The 18,805-nt window shown below is 44.4% G+C and overlaps 1 protein-coding gene across 3 annotated transcripts; it reads left to right on the top strand.

The window, feature by feature from the left end:
- The first annotated feature begins 85 nt into the window (after positions 1 to 85).
- On the top strand, positions 86 to 18,479 carry CALR3 (calreticulin 3). 3 transcript variants are annotated; one of them, XM_081076849.1, is made up of 9 exons: positions 86 to 341; positions 562 to 663; positions 3,253 to 3,456; positions 8,483 to 8,577; positions 11,378 to 11,566; positions 15,668 to 15,775; positions 15,867 to 15,998; positions 16,703 to 16,795; positions 18,038 to 18,479. In XM_081076849.1, the coding sequence occupies exons 1-9, from the start codon at positions 251 to 253 to the stop codon at positions 18,182 to 18,184; spliced, it is 1,161 nt and encodes a 386-aa protein (XP_080932975.1). In that variant the 5' UTR covers positions 86 to 250; the 3' UTR covers positions 18,185 to 18,479. The 3 variants fall into 3 exon arrangements, with proteins under 3 accessions (XP_080932975.1, XP_080932977.1, XP_080932976.1); XM_081076851.1 differs by having other exon boundaries at positions 188 to 341; positions 562 to 727; XM_081076850.1 differs by lacking the exon at positions 3,253 to 3,456 and having other exon boundaries at positions 193 to 341.
- Positions 18,480 to 18,805: the final 326 nt, after the last annotated feature.

The raw sequence follows: 18,805 nt of genomic DNA, 5'->3' as shown, positions 1-18,805 counted from the left end.
GGCGCCAGGGCGGAAGTGACTACATTTCCCAGCGGGTACCGCGCCCCAAAGACCAATAGCGCCACAGGTCACAATTGTGGGGCGTCATGGGAGTGGTAGTACGGGACCGACTTACGCCGCGCAACAGGGATCAATCGTGCCTCAGGTCACAATCGCGAGGTGGGACGGGAGTTGTAGTCCCGGGACGGGGCCGGCACGCAGCGGAGACCGCTGGGAGCAGAGGCGGTTACTGGAGTGCCGTGCACCCTTCATGGCAGCGGCTCACGTCCTGGCCTGGGCCATCTGCGTGCTGCGAGTGGCGCTGGCAGCCGTCTACTTTCAGGAGGAATTTCTAGACGGAGGTGAAGGGGCGACGCCCGGGGTGCAGGGGTCGTAAGCTCCCCCGTTCCCTGCTGCTCCAGGGATGGCCCCAGTCTCCTTTGGCCCTGGCGCGTCGCAGTGGAATGAATGAGCCTAAGCCTCGAATCCTCGAAGCTTCACGGGGCCCCCTCACCACGGGCCTCCTCGCCGTGACCCAAATTACCAGTTTTCAGCCCTAACCATTGTTGTTTCACCCCACAGAGCGCTGGAGGAACCGATGGGTGCAATCCACTAATGACTCCCAATTGGGGCATTTTAGACTCTCGTCGGGGAAATTTTATGGCCATAAAGAGAAAGACAAAGGTTAGTGTAGGAATCGTGAGAAAAGTCTAGCTAACTGGTAAACCCTCCATCACAGTCTTTCAAGGTAGGTGTGGCTCACCGCGAACACCTCTTACACCCATTCACAGCTGGGGAAACTAAGGCACAGGTAGGGTTTGACATTATTTTTTGTTTTTTCTTTACTTGCCCAAGATCACCCTGCTTTGTAGTCACTACAGAGACCCCAGGGCCTTGCCCTGCAGAGGGAAAAAAATACTTCTTATTTTCACTTTCAGAAGTAAAAAAATCAAGGTAACAGTTAGATGTTGTCAAGTGTGCAAATCTTAGGGGATACAGCAGGAGGAATGTTTACATCTGTACACACAGGTCAAACTAGGGAACGTTTTCAGCCCCTCCTTCCTAGAGGCCTCCCTTTTCCCCCCACCCTTTCAGTCAGTAACCTCCAGGTGCCAAGGATAACCTCTATTCTGGCTTCTTCTCATTCCTGATTATCAAAGGGAACAAACTACAGCTTGTCTGCCTCCTGTTTTTGTGTACAGCCAGCAAGCTGAGAATGATTTTTACATTTTTTTATTGTTGGGGGAACACTGAAAGGGGAATATTATTTTGTGATATGCAGAAATTATACAAAATTCAATGAAATATATGAAATTTCAGGGTTCATACATGAAGTTTTAGGGGAACAGAACTATGCTCATTTGTTTACAGATAACCTGTGGCTGCTTTCATACTGCAAAGACAGAATGGAGTAGTTGGGACAGAGACCAACAGGCCGACAAACTCTAAAACATTTACTCTCTCGCCTTACATAAAAAATTTGCCGACCCTTATGTAGATGAAACATTTTCCTCTTTACCACCTTCCATTCACCCTTTATCTTGGCCCAATGGTGCCCTATCCAGCAGCCTCTGGTTTTCGATCGTATATCCTTTGTTTTGTAAGTTACATGTTGGCCCAAAGAGTTGGTCAAAAATCAGGCTATGTGGAATTCAGACTAAATGGAATGAAAACAAACAGGTTATTCCAGGAAGTTTGTCCAAGGGCAGAAGTTACCCCTTGCTTTTTTCTCCACGATGTTTTTCCTTCCTCCAGTCTGGAATCCTGAGATTCTGTGCGTTTCATTCCCTCCAGCACGTGGCTGCTAAATGCAGATGCAACGCGGGCAAGGCACTGAGGATACCAGTTAATGTGGCCCCTTGTGTTATGGTCTCCTGGGACCATGACCTGGAAGCCATAGATGTACAGATAGAAGTTAGTCAGACAGAGATGGGAGGTGGTAAGAAACCATTGGGGGGGGGCCTGAGAAGGGTAATAAGACACGGAGGTGGTGAATCACGTGGCCTTAGGAATTGCCTGGAAGGTAGGGGCCAAGGGAGGGGGGCTACAAATCCGCTGAGAAAGGCAAGGGTGAGGGAAGAATGGGGAACACAGAAAGAGAGGTGTGGTAGTAGGGAATCGGCGTGAGTTCAGGCTTGGACCTATTGATACGAAATGCCAAGTTCATTTATATGATAACTCTGCAGAGACAGCTATGAGGGCCAGGGTCTGGAGCAAGGAAGACTAGGTTATAATAAGACTGGCTCTGTTTTTAGGTTTGTCCGATGAATTCCAGCATGAGATAAGGGTTTGGTACAGAGCCTAGTGTCTATTGAAAAGGGGTTTTGTTATTATGTTTTTTATTTTTTAGTTTTTTAAAGATTTTATTGGGGAAGGGGAACAGTGTGTACTTTATCGGGGAACAGTGTGTACTTCCAGGATTTTTTCCAAGTCAAGTTGTTGTCTTTTCAGTCTTAGTTTTGGAGGGCGCAGCTCAGCTCCAGGTCCAGTTGCCGTTGTTAGTTGCAGGGGACACAGCCCACCATCCCTTGCGGGAGTTGAGGAGTTGAACTGGCAACGCTGTGGTTGAGAGCCCACTGGCCCATGTGGGAATTGAACCAGCAGGCTTTGGCGTTAGGAGCACGGAGCTCCAACCACCCGAGCCACTGGGCTGGTCCAGGAGTTTTGTTCTTGAAGTGAACACAAACTTATAAAACGAATATGAGATGATTCACATGACGAAAGGATGGTATCTCTATAAAAAGAGCCATCATACAGATGACACCCACCCAGTGCCCCCAGTGCAATGAAATACTTTTTTTACAGATCAGCACTCTATCCTCCATTTGCTGTTTTGTGTCTTAAGTCACTGTTTTAAGATGAGAATTAAGGAAAAGAAGTAGAATGCTTTGTTTTTTAATTCAGTTGCTACACAAGCTTCCTTGTATGTTCCCACCCCCTTGGAAGATGAATAGAAGCAAAATTAACCTTTGGTCCGTAATTAGATTGCATATTTGTCATTCAGAGCTGAAATGGTTTTATAACATAAGACATCACATTGGTGTATTAAGTACAAAAACATCTTCTGAGTATGTCAAATAGAAGTTCCATGGCAGCAGAGGGCCTGTTAGTGGGATGTCCATTGTATATTGTATAAAAAAGCTACAGGTGCTGGATAGACGTAAGTGGTTAGGAGGTTTATTATTTAGGGGAGCAGAAAGACAACTATTTAATTTCCTGCATCACTGAGTATCGTGTCATTCCTAATCCTTCGTGAATGCTTTTTGTTTGAAGGTCTGCAAACCACTCAAAATGGCCGATTCTATGCCATCTCTGCACGGTTCAAACCATTTAGCAATAAAGGGAAGACACTGGTCATTCAGTACACAGTGAAACATGAGCAGAAAATGGACTGTGGAGGGGGCTACATTAAGGTCTTCCCTGCAGACGTGGATCAGAAGAACCTGAATGGAAAATCCCAGTACTATGTTATGTTTGGTGAGTTCAGGTAGTACAATACGACCGTTTCTCGTGACTTTGAAAACCCTTCCACGCTGTAGTAGCATACTTAGACTAAGATTTTGCTAAAATAGTAGTATCGAGTGTATCTGACCAAAGGTTTTTAGTACTGTTAAACCTATTTAATATTATAAAAAGGCAACTGTATCACTCTAGGGTGCTTTTGAGAAAGTTCTTTATTTAACATTAATATATACCCAAGTATTTTGAATATATCAGGAGTCAGCAAATCTTGCCCATGGGCCACCGCAGTCCCACAGCCTGTGTCTGTTATGGCCCATGACCTGAGAATGGGTTTTAACATTTTTGAATGATTGAAAAAAATCAAAAGAAGGATAATATTTTCGACACGTGAAAATGATGTGAAACTCAATTTCAGTGTCCACGAATGCAGTCTTACTGGAATGCAGCCTCACTCAGTGCATTTGCATTTTGTCTAGGGCTGCTCTCAAGCACCAAGGGCAGAGGTGAGTCATTGTCACAGAGACCCCCAAAGTCAGAAATATTTACTGTCTGGCCCCTTACAGGGGAAAGTGGAAAGGGGGCAGAGAGAGAGAATATTTGAAAAAAAAAAATTGTTGGCTGAAAACAACCCAAATTTGATTAAATACATGGATATAAGTATCTAAGAAGCTCAGTGAACTCTAAGTAAGATCAACTTGAAGAAACTCACATCAAGACACATTATAATCATATTTTTAAAAAGATAGAGAAGTGAACCATCATTTACAAGGGATTCTCAATAAGATTATGTTCTGAGCAGATTTCTCAACAGGACCTTTGGAGGCCAGAAGACAGTAGGGCCAGTATATTTTAATTGCTAAAATAAAAAAACTGTCAACCAAGAATCATATCTAATAGAACTGTCCTTCAAAAGTGTGGGAGGAAATAAGACATTCCCAGATATGCAAAAGTTGAGGGAGTTCATGAGCACTAGATTTGCCTTGCAAGTAATAATCAAGGGAGTCCTGCAAGGTGGCATGAAAGGACATTGGACAGTAACCAATCCTTCTCAAACTTTTCCAGAAAACTGAAGTGGAGGGAAGACTTCCTAACTCATTCTATAAAGCCAGCACTACCCTGATAGCAAACCCAACAAAGACACTATAAGAACGATGTAGATCAATAGCCTTTGTACATTAATGCAATAAAACACTAATAAACAGAATTCAGCAGCATATTAAAAAGATTATACACCATGACCAACCAGCATTTATTCTTGAACTGCAAGGATGGTTTGACATACAAAAATTCATCAAATGTTATATACCATGATTGATGCAGAAAAAGCATTTGACAAAATTCAACACCCATGATAAAAACACTCAACAAACTAGGAGTAGTAGGAAACTAATATAATAAAAAGCCATACGTGATAAACCCACATTGGACATCATACTGAATGGTGAAAGACTGAAAGTTTTTCCTCTACGATCAGGAGCAAGGCAAGGAAGTTCTCTTTCACCACTTTTATTCAGCATTGTACTGGAAGTTTGAGTCAGAACATTTGGTCAAGAAAATGAAATAAAAGCCACCCAAACTGAAAAGAAAGAAGTACAATTATCTTTGTTTGGAGATGATATAATTTTATAGGTAGAAAACCCTAAAAGTTGCATCAAAAAAGAAAACACTATTAGAACAAATGAATGAATTCAACAAAATAGCAGGATACAAAGTCAACATGCAAAACAAAACAAAACAAAATGTTGCATTTCTATATGCAATGAACAATCTGAAAAGGAAATTACATTTACAATAGCATCAAAGAGAGTAAAATACTTAGGAATTAATCAAGGAGGCAAATGACTGTACAATGAAAACTACAAAATATTGCTGAAAGACATTAAAGAAGACAAATGGAAACACATCCCGCATTTATGGGTTGGAAGACTTAATATTGTTAAAATGTCAGTACTACCCAAAGTGATCTACAGATTCAATCTAATCCCTATCAAAACTCCAGTGACTTTTTTTTTGCAGAAAGAGAAAAACGCATCCTAAAATTCATATGGAATCTGAAGGGACCCTGAATAACAAAAAAAATCTTGAAAAAGAACCAAACTGGAGAATTCAACCTATGTCTATGGAAGGATGAATGGATAAACAAAATGTGGTTTATCCATACAACAGAATATTATTCAGCTGTAAAAAGGAAGGAAATTCTGATACTACGTTCTTTTTTTTTTTTTAATTCCGCCCCACACCCGTTCTTCTGTGTAGACCACCACTCTGGTGGTGATACTATGTTCTGATACATCCATGCTACAAAACGGATGAGCCTTAAGGACATTAAGTGAAATGAGCCAGTCACAAAAGACCACATACTGTGTGATTCCATTTATATAAAGTCCTTAGAGTAGTCAAAATCAGAGAGACAGAATGTAGAATGACAGTTGCTAGGGTCCGGGGGAGAAAAGGGTGAAAGGGGTGGGCAGTTAGTGTTTAATGGGGACAGAGTTTCAGTTTTGCAAAATGAAAAGAGCTCTGGAGATGGATGGTGGGGATGGCTGCACAACAGTGTGAAAGTATTTAATACTACGGAACTGAACACTTAAAAATGGTGCAAGTGGTAAATCTTATGTGTGTTTTACCACAATAAAAAAAAAGTGAACATTTTTAAAAAATTAAAGTGCATTTTTAAAATAACCCTCCACAATCCAAATGTAGGAACTTAGTCTTTAAAATTCTTTCCCCTCATCTGACATGCCTGTCTTTTAGAACTTTTCTCCCTCATAGTTTTTCCATGCTTATCTCTGAATTTATCAGATGAGCCTCAGGCTTCAGACACCCACTTATGCTGGTCTTATATATACAGCTGGTCATAGTATCATTGTATGTAGAAGCAGGACGAATGTTATATGTTCTTTCTATTGTATTAGGTATTGGGTTATTATTAGATTTAAATATAACCCTGCTCTGTCATTTTGGAGAGCGAGGTAACTTCTTCAAGTCCATAGCATTAGATAGATTCAAAGTTCGCACAGACGCTGCTACAGTTTCCAACTCCCCACTCAGAATTCTCTCTACTCTGCCGTACCTTGCATTTACTCTTGAATTTAAAATCTGGAGTGGAAATAGTCTTTATTTTGATGAAAACAGTCATTAAAATGTCTTGATTTTTTTATTCTCTTAAAACAAGATGGCAGAGATAGCTGGCAAAAAATATTACCTATTAGAGCTGATTTCACAAATACTTGATTTAGTTAGCTTTGGTAAACCAAATAACCATAAATACCCACTAAAACTACTATGTATATATATCACGTCTGCTACATCTGAATTGTGAGATAGCATACCTTGGTGTTAATAAAAAAAAGAAATTTTCTGTTTTTTTGCTTTTAACTCCAAATCAGTTTCATTTTACTCGGACCCACTGTGTCACTGATAGAACATTTCCAGGTGGTCTCAGCTCTGGCTTTTGGTGTGAGAGCAGCTCGTGGAGGCTCAGGGTGTTGAGGGGGAAGAGAGAAGTACATTTTGGGGGGCCCTTGCCAGGGGCCTTACACATGCAATCTTAGATTATGTATAAAACCCTAGGAAATAGGGAACGCAGCTCCCACTTTGCAAATAAGGAAACAGACTCAGAAAGATTAAACTACTTTCATCTGTCTACCCTAGTTCCTCGCAAAAAATCCATTATGTGTGTAAATATTTTATGATCGCTGTTAACAGAAAATGTCCAGCTTTTCCGGTCAGGTCTGGGCATGTTCTGAAGCTTAATTTCATATTAAAAGCATGTAAATGCTTAGGAATGAGAGGGAAGTTTGAAGGAAAAATAAATTTCGTGTTTCAATCTTGAGGTAGTAGAACTTTCATGCAAGTTGCTCACGTGGCTTTTGTTTCAAAATGGAACAGGAATGTTTTCCAGCGAAAACCCAAACAGGAAATGATGTAAACACCTGAGAACTCAGCCGGGAGACAGATGAGGTGGTGTTTGTCAGTCCCTCAGGACGCCACTTCCTAGTGCAATGTCATATCTACTCTGGCACGTCGATAACATTCTTTAAGTCGTTACATGTAGCCTCGATCTCTTTCATCTATTCGCGAGGTCATCACTCAAGTTCTAGAAGAGATGGCAGTGATCTGCCTGTGTGTACGCCCTGTTCACCAGAATCCCCAGGGGCAGGGGCAGGCCAGCGCCAGGGGTCTGGTGGAATTCGATCTGAGACAGACCTGCGGATGCTGTAGTACCTCCCTGAGGCTTAAGGTCCAGAAAGCTGCAGTGAGGTAATTCCCTCAGAAGATTGGACGAATTCTCCAGATCCCTCCTGAAAACCTTGTTTAGTATATTCAAACCTCCCTAGTCTCGGTCCAGGAAATAGAATATCCTGAATGAAACTGAACCCTGTGCCAATTTAAAAATCGATTAACTTTTGAACGGGACTCTCTAGATTGTACAATTCGTCAGCATCTATCTGATGGCAGTCTCTCTTGCTTACAGTTGGGGGTTATTAAGAACGTGCCCGTGCACGTGTTGTCGGGGCGTCATCATATTACCAGCAACAAGCATTGAGCTTTAAATACATTACCCGTTTAACTGACAAAATAGCTTTGTGCAGTCACGATTCACACCGAGGTATAGGGGGGCTGCTTCGTGGCCAATGTGTCTGAAGAGAGTGAATGAGAGCTGAGGTCGGAGCCAGTCTGTCCAGCGCCACAGCCCTCACCTGGGCACAGGTGCACTGGTCAGAGATTCAGAGGGAGGGCCCCGGACTCAGGCAGCAAGCTGGGGACGCTCACTGTTCCACCTTCCTTTTTGGACTCAAGTGCTGGTTGAGCTTGAGTCCAAAGTGGCTGTGGGGAACAGAAAAGGGACCTGAACTGTGAATGGTGTCACCGTCCATTTAAAACGCTCCACGTGCATATCTGATTATTCCGGGACAGGTAAGCTTCCTGTGCCTCAGACACTATTTCAGGATTCAGAATGGTTGGGGGTATCCTGTGCTGATGCGTATGGAAGGCAATTGAGAGCAGCTAATGTGGGGGGTGTTGTTTTTTTTTGTAGGACCCGATATTTGTGGATTTGATATCAAGCAAGTTCATGTTATTTTACATTTCAAGAATCAGTATCACTCAAACAAGAAACCCATCAGATGTAAGGTAAATGCTTTTTTATTCAAATCAGTAATTGTGTTAATTCCTGCTGGATGATGGATGATAATGTAAGTTTAGAGAAAATAGTTTTGATCTTGAAGTATTTAAATGAGCCAGGGATGGGTTTTTGCAAAACCCCCTCCCCCCTTGCCAGTTTAGCAGGCCCGTTAAAGACACGTGTCCACTCCTTCGGTTTGGTTTCTGAAGTTTTTCCCCCATCAGGAGAGCACACTCCTTTTTTACTGTGACCTAGGACATTGATTTATAATTTGTCCCATCAGGGTTACAACAGGATGGTCACCTTGTAACTATACTTACCATTAAAGAATGAAGTAGTCCTGATTTTATTTCTTTATTCCTGAAAATTAATCTGGACAAATTAGTCTTCAGAATACCACAACATTTAAAAATAGGGCTATTTCTAAAATGAAAGCATGCACTCTTATCTTTTTACCTAGGGCATCTGTGAAAATGACTCTTTAGGTCTTAGGGCCCACTTTAGAACTCAGTGGCCCAGCCTGGGTCTTCTCCAAAGAGGTAGCTTGTGTTAAAACGCTGGCTGGCGTGTGGAAGGGCCTATGGAAGGGTAGTGTGCCCCCAGTGTCCACCCATCTCATTTGAATGTAAGTGCCAGGAAGCAAGGGCCTGTCCCCTGAAAGATCCCTCAGGCCCAGAGCTCCTTCGAATCTGGGAAGGAGGCCTAAGCTGGTTCAGAAGCCGTGACAGCTTGGAGGGGAAGCATCTCCGTATTACGGTGCCTTATTCGGACCCAAGCCCAGCAGCCAGACACCAGGCCTCTTCCCAAAGCCCCATGAGTCTCCACTGTCAGCATAGTCCCTCGTGGGGTCCCACCCAGCCATGTGGTTCTAAGAAATCAGCGTTCCCCACACACAGCTCTTCCTGACTCCCCTCCCATGGAGCGAAGGGGAGCTCACAATCCAAGTCTTCCTCCTCCACGTAGCGTTGGGACCAAAGGGCAGGTCTTTATGATCGATTCTCAAGAGACTGCTCAGTTGCGCATCAGGTGTGTGGGAGGCTGCGAGGTGCAGCCGGAGCCTGCCTGGGAGGCCAAAGCGCGACCACCTGGGGTCAGCAAGCCTCCAGGGCCCCGAGAGGCACCCCCAGGCTGATGGCATCCTCAGATGTGCTGCTATTTCTGCAGTCTGTTAGAAAACTACGACCCGTGTGCTGAGGGAACGCTCATTCCCAGCAACTGGTAGCGTTCTGGTCTTCCCAGTAGGAGCACTGTTCCTTCCCTGGGCTCTGATTCATTCTGGGACGCTGGAAAGAAAAGGGGAGAAACTTCCCCTGCAGACAGTGGTCAACCCTCAGGGGCGTCTGCTCTGCATGTTAGCAAAATGGCTCAGATGTTTTGGGGAGGGCAGGAGAGGGACAAGGTGAGGGAAAAGGGTGAGATTGTCTGGCCCAGACTCTGGCGGGGTGCAGCGCCTGGGAGCATTCTGACAGATAATTCCCGGGTGGGGTTCAGAAGACTTTGTGATGTTTGGAATGTGCTTCCTAAGGGTATGGACGGATGACTCTCAGTGGCTTTGCTGTTACTCAGGAGGAGAAACAAAAGCCAAGGAGGGGGCCACAGCAGACTCAGGAGTCGTGTTTAGAACCGTGGGGTGTGAAATCCTGGCGGACATATAGATAGAGGTGTCAGTAAGGTGTTGGAAACTGGGGTCTGAAGCTCAGGCTGATGGTTGGGATTAAAGATGCCTTTTGGAGCCATTGCACACATGTGGGAGTAGATGTGATTCCCCAGCAGGCTCTGCTCTGGTGGCCAAATCCTGGAGGGAGGGCACCAGCAATGGGGCCAGGGAGCCCAAAGTATAAATTAGGAAAGGGGTTTGAGAGGCAGGCCTGAGGAGAGCAGGGGAGAGCATTGGGAGAAGCAGTATGTGGCTGTCACACCGAGTAAACTGTAGTATTGCTTCTGGACAGAGCCACTGGCCACGGGGCGGACAGCAGTGGCCTGTCCAGCAGAGCCGAGCAGACAGGAACTGAAGAGGCCTTTAGCTTCGCCACTTGGCAGGGAGAGAATCCTCCTGACACAGACCCTTTAAGATGCTGGGCAGTGGCTCCCAAACCTGAGCGGTGTTTTGTCCCTGGAGGGCCTGTGAAAGTGACTGGTGGTTCCAGCAGGTTGCCACCTGGGAGCCTGCTGACGCTGTGGGGCCGCATGTCGAGAACCCCTGCTGGAGGGTGGTGCTGGGATCCCCTCCGCTGCTGGCCGGCAGGCGCGTTCTGGGTGCCCTCGGCTCCCCCAGGCCCCTCCCCCGCCTCCCCCTTAATTGCATGTTTGTTGAATGCTCTCCTTGTGTCCAGCCTGGGGCTCTCACCGTGACTCATTGGGCACTGGGTCTGCCCTCACGGAGCTGCAGTTGTTGGACAGCTCAGATCACCAGAAAGTTCTCCCCTGCGTTAGAGTGAGTTTCATTTGGAATCTTTCAGAATATAGAACAGGAAGTCATTTTCCACAGAACTTTTCAGAAACAGCGAGGTGGTCCCGTGGTTTATATTGACCATTCTGTATAACTGCCGGTGGGATTATAGTGGGAGCCGGCGTCTTTGTACAAAAGGGAACCAGCCACTCACGAGAAGGCTGCCAGTAGGTAGCAGTGTTCTGCAAAGGGGCGTTCTTCCGTAGGACACCCTGTTACAGTCTCACGCCAACCCCTATTCCTAGAACCTCTCTTCTTGCTTGTTTATAACAAGGTTTTGACTGATGACACTTCAAGTGCATATTTAGACCTGCCTTGAGACATCTCATTGTCATCCTTTTCTCCCCTAACGCGTGCAGGTTGATGGCTTTACACACCTCTACACGCTGATCTTAAGACCAGATCTCACTTACGAAGTGAAAATTGATGGCCAAGCGATTGAATCCGGCAGCATTGAGTATGACTGGAACTTAACATCACTGAAGAAGATGGAGAAGTCTTCTGCAGAGTCCGAGGACGGGGAGCAGAAGAGAGAGGACAAACCCCAGGTGAGGATTTTTCCCGAACAACTCCAGAGAGTGCACAAGTGAAGTATGGAAGTACCAGGTCCTGTGTGATTGCTGTGTGGCTGGTAATCATGAGGACAGCAATATAATGATCAAAATGCCCTCCCCAGTGCCTAGGCGCTGAAACCAGTCTCAGATCTGCACGCTTCAAGGTATTGTGAGTTTTATAATATTTGTGATCAAAGCAAGTAAGTGTTGTTCTTTTCAACCAATGTTAAATGCATCAGCAATCTTTTTAAAAGTGACTTTTTTTAAAGATTTTTTTTTTTAGTTGGGGAAGGGGAACAGGACTTTTATTGGGGAACAGTACGTAGTTCCAGGACTTTTTTCCAAGTCAAGTTGTTGTCCTTTCAGTCTTAGTTGTGGAGGGCGCAGCTCAGCTCCAGGTCCAGTTGCCGTTGCTAGTTGCAGGGGGCAAAGCCCACCATTCCTTTCGCGAGTCAAACCACCAACCTTGTGGTTGAGAGGACGAGCTCCAACCGACTGAGCCATCCGGGAGCTGAGCTCCAACCGACTGAGCCATCCGGGAGCTCAGCGGCAGCTCAGCTCAAGGTGCCGTGTTCAATCTTAGTTGCAGGGGGCGCAGCCCACCATCCCTTGCGGGACTTGAGGAATTGAACTGGCAACCTTGTGGTTGAGAGCCCACTGGCCCATGTGGGAATCGAACCGGCAGCCTTCGGAGTTAGGAGCATGGAGCTCTAATTGGGCCGGCCCTAAAAGTGACTTTTTTGCTGTTTTGCATTTGAACATGAAGTGGGTTTTTTTGCCTCACCCTTGTGCCTGACGACCAAGAATCAGTTGACATAATGCTATGGTAGTTTGCTAGGGCTGCTGTGGGTGGTTTAGAGGACAGAAACGTATTCTCTTATATTTCTTGAAGCCAGAAGTTAGAAATCGATGTCGGCAGAGTCTCACTCTCCCTGAAGCCTGGAGGGGAGGGTCCTTCCTTGCTTCTCCCAGCACCCACCGCCTCTAGGTGTTCCTTGGCTGGTCGACACATCATGCAATGGCCTTCTCCTCCTTTTGTGTCTCTTCTGTCTCTTATAAAGACATTTGTCATTGGATGTAGGGCCTCCTAAATAATCCAGAATGATCTGCCTCAAGATCTTTACCTTAATTACATCTGCAAAGACCCCCCTTTTTCCAAATAAGCTCACCCTCCCAGGTTCCCAGATTTAGGATGTGGACAAATCTTTCTGAGAACTACCCACTACAGCTACCTTTTATTTTTCCAGTTTATGTTTGTTTATTGTTGGGACATTTTGTTTTAAACATCAAACAGTGTACCAAAATCTGAGCCGTTTATCTGAAAACAGTCGTCTGCCATCACTAAGAGTACTGGGCTGATGCTTACAATTAATTTCTGACAATTTGTAACTTATTAGAGGCATTGCTATCTAATAATCAAATATTTCATCTAGTAATAATCAAATACTTCATCAAAGACCAAATGGAATTATTAAATCAAAATGACATCTTGTTTACACTACTAAACTTTTTTGGCAACCCTTTTTTTTCTTAATCGAAAGTTAAGTTCCATGAATTTGGAATCCATGGTGTCCAATCCATTAGAATACCTTCAGATTAAGGTAAAACCCCAATCATATAAGGTTTTTCCATCATTTCTCAAGGAAGAAAAAAAAAAGGCAAAGTTTTCCCCTCCCTTTCTTACCTTCAAAGCAAACCAAAACAGGAGTTTTCACCCGGAAAGAGCATTTACTTTCAACAATACACAGAATGACAAAGAAACTGACCCTGCAGCCCCCAGGCTGCACAGTAGGAGACGCAGGTCTTGGGACTGGAATCCTAGCCTCCTCTGGGCTGCGAGGAAATGGCCAGCAGAGCGGGTGGAGACAGGTCCCCACTGGGGCCAAATCGTCTTTCAGAAGCTCTTTTCCAAACTGGCTGTGTTTTGTCCCCGTGTTCACGTCCATCTGTGTGAGCTCCTAAACAAATTAGTTCCTTATGGCGGTAAGATCTGATAACCCATAATTCTAAGGAGCCCGGCTGCTGGGATTGAATTGGAACCATTTTCTGGATCCCAACCCAGCAGGGGCTCATGGTTAGCCAGCTGGGGTCTGGGCAAAAAGCTGTAGGAGAAGCCAGTAACTCCCATTTATTGATTGTGGAGAAGTTACAGAGTATCATGGAAGAGCAGACCCTGAGTGAAAAATGTTTATAATTTCTCAGTGCTAGAAGAGAAAATACCATTGTGCGTGACTTTAAGCTTTTATATGTGTTTATCTGAATATTAATCTGTAACAACTTTTCTCATCCATTCATTTACCCAACAACTATTTATTTAATACCTACTAAGCCATATATTAGGTTGGTGCAAAAGTAATTGCGGTTTTTGTAATTTCTAACCTTTTAAATTGCAATGACTTTTGCACCAACCTAATACATATATATAGAGAGAGACATGTGTATATATGTATGTATATATGTGTGTGTATAAGTGTGTATATCTATGTACTTTTTAATATATACAGGTGTGTGTATATAAATGTGTATATATGTATGTGTACATATGTATGTATATGTGTATATACACATACATGTGTATGAGGTATAATCAAAATATACAGTGAATGTTTAAATTTTAAAAACACATTACAGTAAAAGACACCTTGCCATTAATCCCACTCAATATACTCCCCCTCGCTTCGAACACACTTATCCCATCGTTCTTGCCACTTTCTGAAGCAGTCCTGGAAGTCCTCTTCCCTGAGTGTCTTTAGTTGCACTGTCATGGCTGCCTCGATGTCCTGAATCGATTCAAAACATTTACCTTTCATGATTATTTTGACTTTGGGGAAGAGCCAGATCTCCTGGTGCCAGATCCAGTGAATGAGGTGGAGGAGGACACACCGTAGTGTTTTTATTTGACAGAAATTGCCGTTATCAGAAGCGATATGTGACACAGAGCCTTTCCATTGTGATAAAAAAAAATATGGTTAATGCTGCTGCCGAGTGCCATCCAACGGAAAGGCAGGGACCTTCAATACAGGAAGTGACGTGTGGAACCTTAGTAATAGTGTGTGACAAGTTTCAACATGTTCGGTGCAGTCAGTTGGGTGTGAGCTACGGTTGAGAGATGGTGTGTTGTAAAGTGTGCTGTAAATCATCGTCAGTGATGACAACGCTCTGTCACACGTCGCTTCTGGTCTACGGCAAGTTCAAATAAAAACATTACGGTGTGTCCTCATCCACTGTATTCACCGGATCTGGCACCGTGTAACTTCTGGCTCTTCCCAACGTAAAAATGATTCAGGACATCGAGACAGCCATGACAGCACAACTAAAGACACTCATGAAAGACGACTTCTAGAACTGCTTCAGAAAGTGGCAAGAATAATGGGATAAGTTATTCTTATCCCCTTTCGAAGCAAGGGGGAGTATATTGAGTGGGATTAATGGCAATGTGTCTTTTACTGTAATAACCTTTTTTTATTTGAACATCCGCCATATTGTTTGATCACATTTTGTGTTGTGTTACATGTGTATATGTATATGAATATATATATGTATATACACATATATGTGTATATATACATATGTGTATATATACATATGTGTGTGTGTGTGTGTATATATATATATATATATATATATATATACACATGAACTAAATGATAATTGCTTTTCTCATGTACCTAGCAGTCCCCAAGTATAAATCTTCAGATGTTGCAGCCTCTTTCTTGAACAGTCCATGTGTGACTGTGACGTAGGATAGACTTTACCTAACCATCAGTGAATGTGTGGCCCTGTCTCCCACCATCACTTTTTGCCCATCATTTTACCTTTAGCCATTATTTCAAGTTTTCCACACTGCTGTTCCTCTCAACAGCCTGGGGAAAGTGCTGCCGTCACACGGCGAGTTAAGGAGAGAATCCGGCAATGTGTGGCCCTGAGGCCCCCAGTGGGATGGGTGACCCTGAACACTTGACCCTTCAACCAGCAAATTGAGAAAGAGATGGAGAAACAGCGACCAGGGTCACAGGCTTGTCCCTTCCTCTTCATAGCTAAGAACTTCCTTTCTCAAATCTGAGAATCCATTGTTTTTCTTACATGTATGTTAAGGACTGGGAGAAGCATTTTCTGGACGCTGGTGCCAGCAAGCCGAGTGACTGGAACAGTGAGCTGGATGGGGACTGGCCGGCTGTGATGCTGCAGAAGGCTCCATACCAGGTGCGTGGTGTCTTCCCCCTGGGACACCCTCAGGCTGCCCCCTCTCCTGCCCACCTCACTCGGGACCAGCACATATGGTTTGTTATTGCAGGATGGCCTGAAACCAGAGGGTATAGAGAAGGACGTTTGGCTCCATCAAAAGATGAAAAACACCAACTATTTGACAGAATATGACCTCTCCGAATTTGAGAACATTGGTGCCATCGGGCTGGAGCTTTGGCAGGTCAGTGGGTTTTTAAGTTGCTTGAATTTCATAACTCTGAACTTTAGCTTAACCTCCTTAACTCACATAGCTGTCATTCCTTGAGCTCCTGCTGTGTGCCTGGCACCCATACCTGGACCAAGACATACAGCTGTGGCCAAAACAGATGCCCTTCCCACCCTCTGGGCACTTCCTGTTTGCCTCCCGGCCTCTTGGGAATTGGTCATGCCTCTGCTCAGAGCTGACCCATGGATCCATCAGCTTTAGGACAACTTTGCAGATTTTGATGCAGCGGGTCCAGGGTGGAGCCTTAGATTCTGTGTTTCCACCAAGCTCCCAGGTGGTTCTGCCGCTGCCTGTCCACAGCCCACAGGGTGCACAGTAAGGCTCTCGAGCTATGGTTCTCGGACACTGCTGAGTGCTTGAGGTGCCAGGGTGCTGTGCAGAGTCTCAATGCCCAGGTAGCACCCAGACCAATTAAATCAGTATCCCTAGGGCTGGGACCAGGCATCAGGAGTTTCTGAAATGTTCTTGGTGATCCCAATAGGAATCAAGTTTTGAGAAGCAGTGCCCTGGAGGGAATGAACATTCTAGAAATGGATTTAAGCATGTGCTACCCTTGAGAGCTAATCACTGTCACAGTACTGAGCAAAATACAACTGTTTCTTGATGGAAAGTTGTTACATTTCTCACAGCAGTAAGGAAGGCCTTATTTTCATCCACAGGTGAGATCTGGAACCATCTTCGATAACTTTCTGATCACAGATGATGAAGAGTACGCTGAGAATTTTGGCCAGGCCACCTGGGGTGAAACCAAGGTATGATGATCGCAGTGAACTTTTCTTTCATTATTCGTTTGCTTCTGTCCTTGAGTCTAACATATAGGAAAGGGCTTGATGAATTTTTACTAATGAATGTCCCACCCAGATGAAGATCCAGAAAGCTACCAGGGCCCCAGGTGCCTCTTCACAACCCCTCCTATGCCCCCAAAGAAACCACTATTTCATCACCATAGATCAATTTGACCTCCTTTTGAAATTCATATAAATGGAGCCATCCAATATTTACTTGTTCCGGCTTGTTTACTTGTTGTGAGATGCATTTAGATGATCACATGCAGCAATAGCTCATTCTTCCTGTGAGAATATTTCAAGAGGTGTGGACCCATTCTCTGTCAATGCAGCTTTAGGTGGTGGCTTCCAGCTGTGGCCTTTTGCGTCAAGTTGTTATATTCATTCCTGTACATGTCTTTCAGTGGACACAAGCCCAGGAGTAGACAGGCTGGGTCACAGGAGCCCTCACAGCCAAACAGCTTTCAGTATGTTGTCCTGTTTCATATTCCCTGGATTTTCTCATTTAGGCTCTGAGGCCTCCTTTCATTGCCCACTCACTGGTCAGTTGGTAGAACGACAGGGACCCACACGCTCTGGGAACAGAAAGAAGGGGGTATATTCATTTCCTGGGGCTGTCATAACAAATCACCACAAACTGGCTGGCTGAAAACAACACAAATTTATACTCTCACAGTTCCAGAGGCCAGAAATCCAAAATCAGTATCAGTGGGCTGAAATCAAGACATCAGCAGGGTTACGCTCCCTCTAAATGCTCCAGGAGAAGATCCTTCTTTTGCTTCCTCCAGCTTCTGGTGGCTTCAGGTGTTCCTTGGATTGTGGCTACATCATTCTAATCTCTGCCTCCATCTTCACATGGCCTTCTTCTCGTGTGTGTGTGTGTGTGTGTGTGTGTGTGTGTGTGTGTGTGTTTCAAGTCTCTTTGCCTCTCTCTTATGAGGACACTTATGACAGAATTTAGGCTCCACCTGATAGTCCAGCATAATCTCCCCATCTCAACACAATTGAATCTCATTTGCAAAGACCTTTTCCTCAATGTCAATAAGGTCACATTGACAAGGTCCAGGGATTAGGACCTGATAGGCTTGAGGGCTCTTTAGCCGCCTCTAGCTGGAGTGGAGGCTTCCAGAGGCAGGGACAGCTTGCAAGCACACTTGGTCCGGCCCCAGCAAGCGTAATCCTTGGCTGGAACTTTGCTTCTTTCTGCAGGGCCCAGAAAGGGAAATGGACGACATCCAGGCTAAGGAGGAACTGAAGCGGGCCCGTGAGGAAGATGAGGAGGAAATGCTGCTGATGGACAAGTTGGATGGGAAAGAAAATGTCTTCAAGAGGTTTCATAGGAGGAATGAACTTTAGTCATTACCACCCCAGATTAAGATGACTGGTAAAACCTTGCTTTACTTTCACCTACATATAAAAGCTCAGACATCTATGTGTGTGGTCATTTGTCCAATTTTCCTTGAGAAATGTTCCAATGCTTCTTGGTGGTTTCCCCAAGTCCCCGCCCCTGAGCACGAGATGTTTCCTCTGGACAAAGCTGAAGGCTGAAAGCCAGAGGCCGGTGAGAGTCTGGCCAAAAATCCTGATGCTCTTTTCTTACCCCCAAAATGTTTTATAAATAAAAGTTGATAAACTTACTTTGAAAAAGGGGAAATGATGCCTCATTTCTTCAGTTTGTAAATTACCAGTAACATATGAAACTTTCCCAACATGAAATCTTTATGCAATATCCTTGGTGTGGAAAGGTTTTGCGTGCTCCACCGGTACACTGGTTATTTTGGAGAACCCAGATTTTGTGCACAGACATTTGAAGTGCTATAAGGAAGCTAATGCTCCCTGCCTCTACCCCCGTGACCACCTCTGTGGCTATTAGTTCTCTGTAAAACAGAGGAATGAAATTTATTTTCTCAAGTGAAAATATTACTTCTCAGTGTAATGTTTTTCTTTCAAATCAAATAATTTTCTTTTCTTTCTTTT

Source organism: Rhinolophus hipposideros, assembly GCF_964194185.1.
Source record: "Rhinolophus hipposideros genome assembly, chromosome: 16".
Classification (NCBI taxonomy): domain Eukaryota; kingdom Metazoa; phylum Chordata; class Mammalia; order Chiroptera; family Rhinolophidae; genus Rhinolophus; species Rhinolophus hipposideros.
Note: the sequence above shows the minus strand (reverse complement) of the source record. Positions and strands in the feature narration are given on the sequence as shown.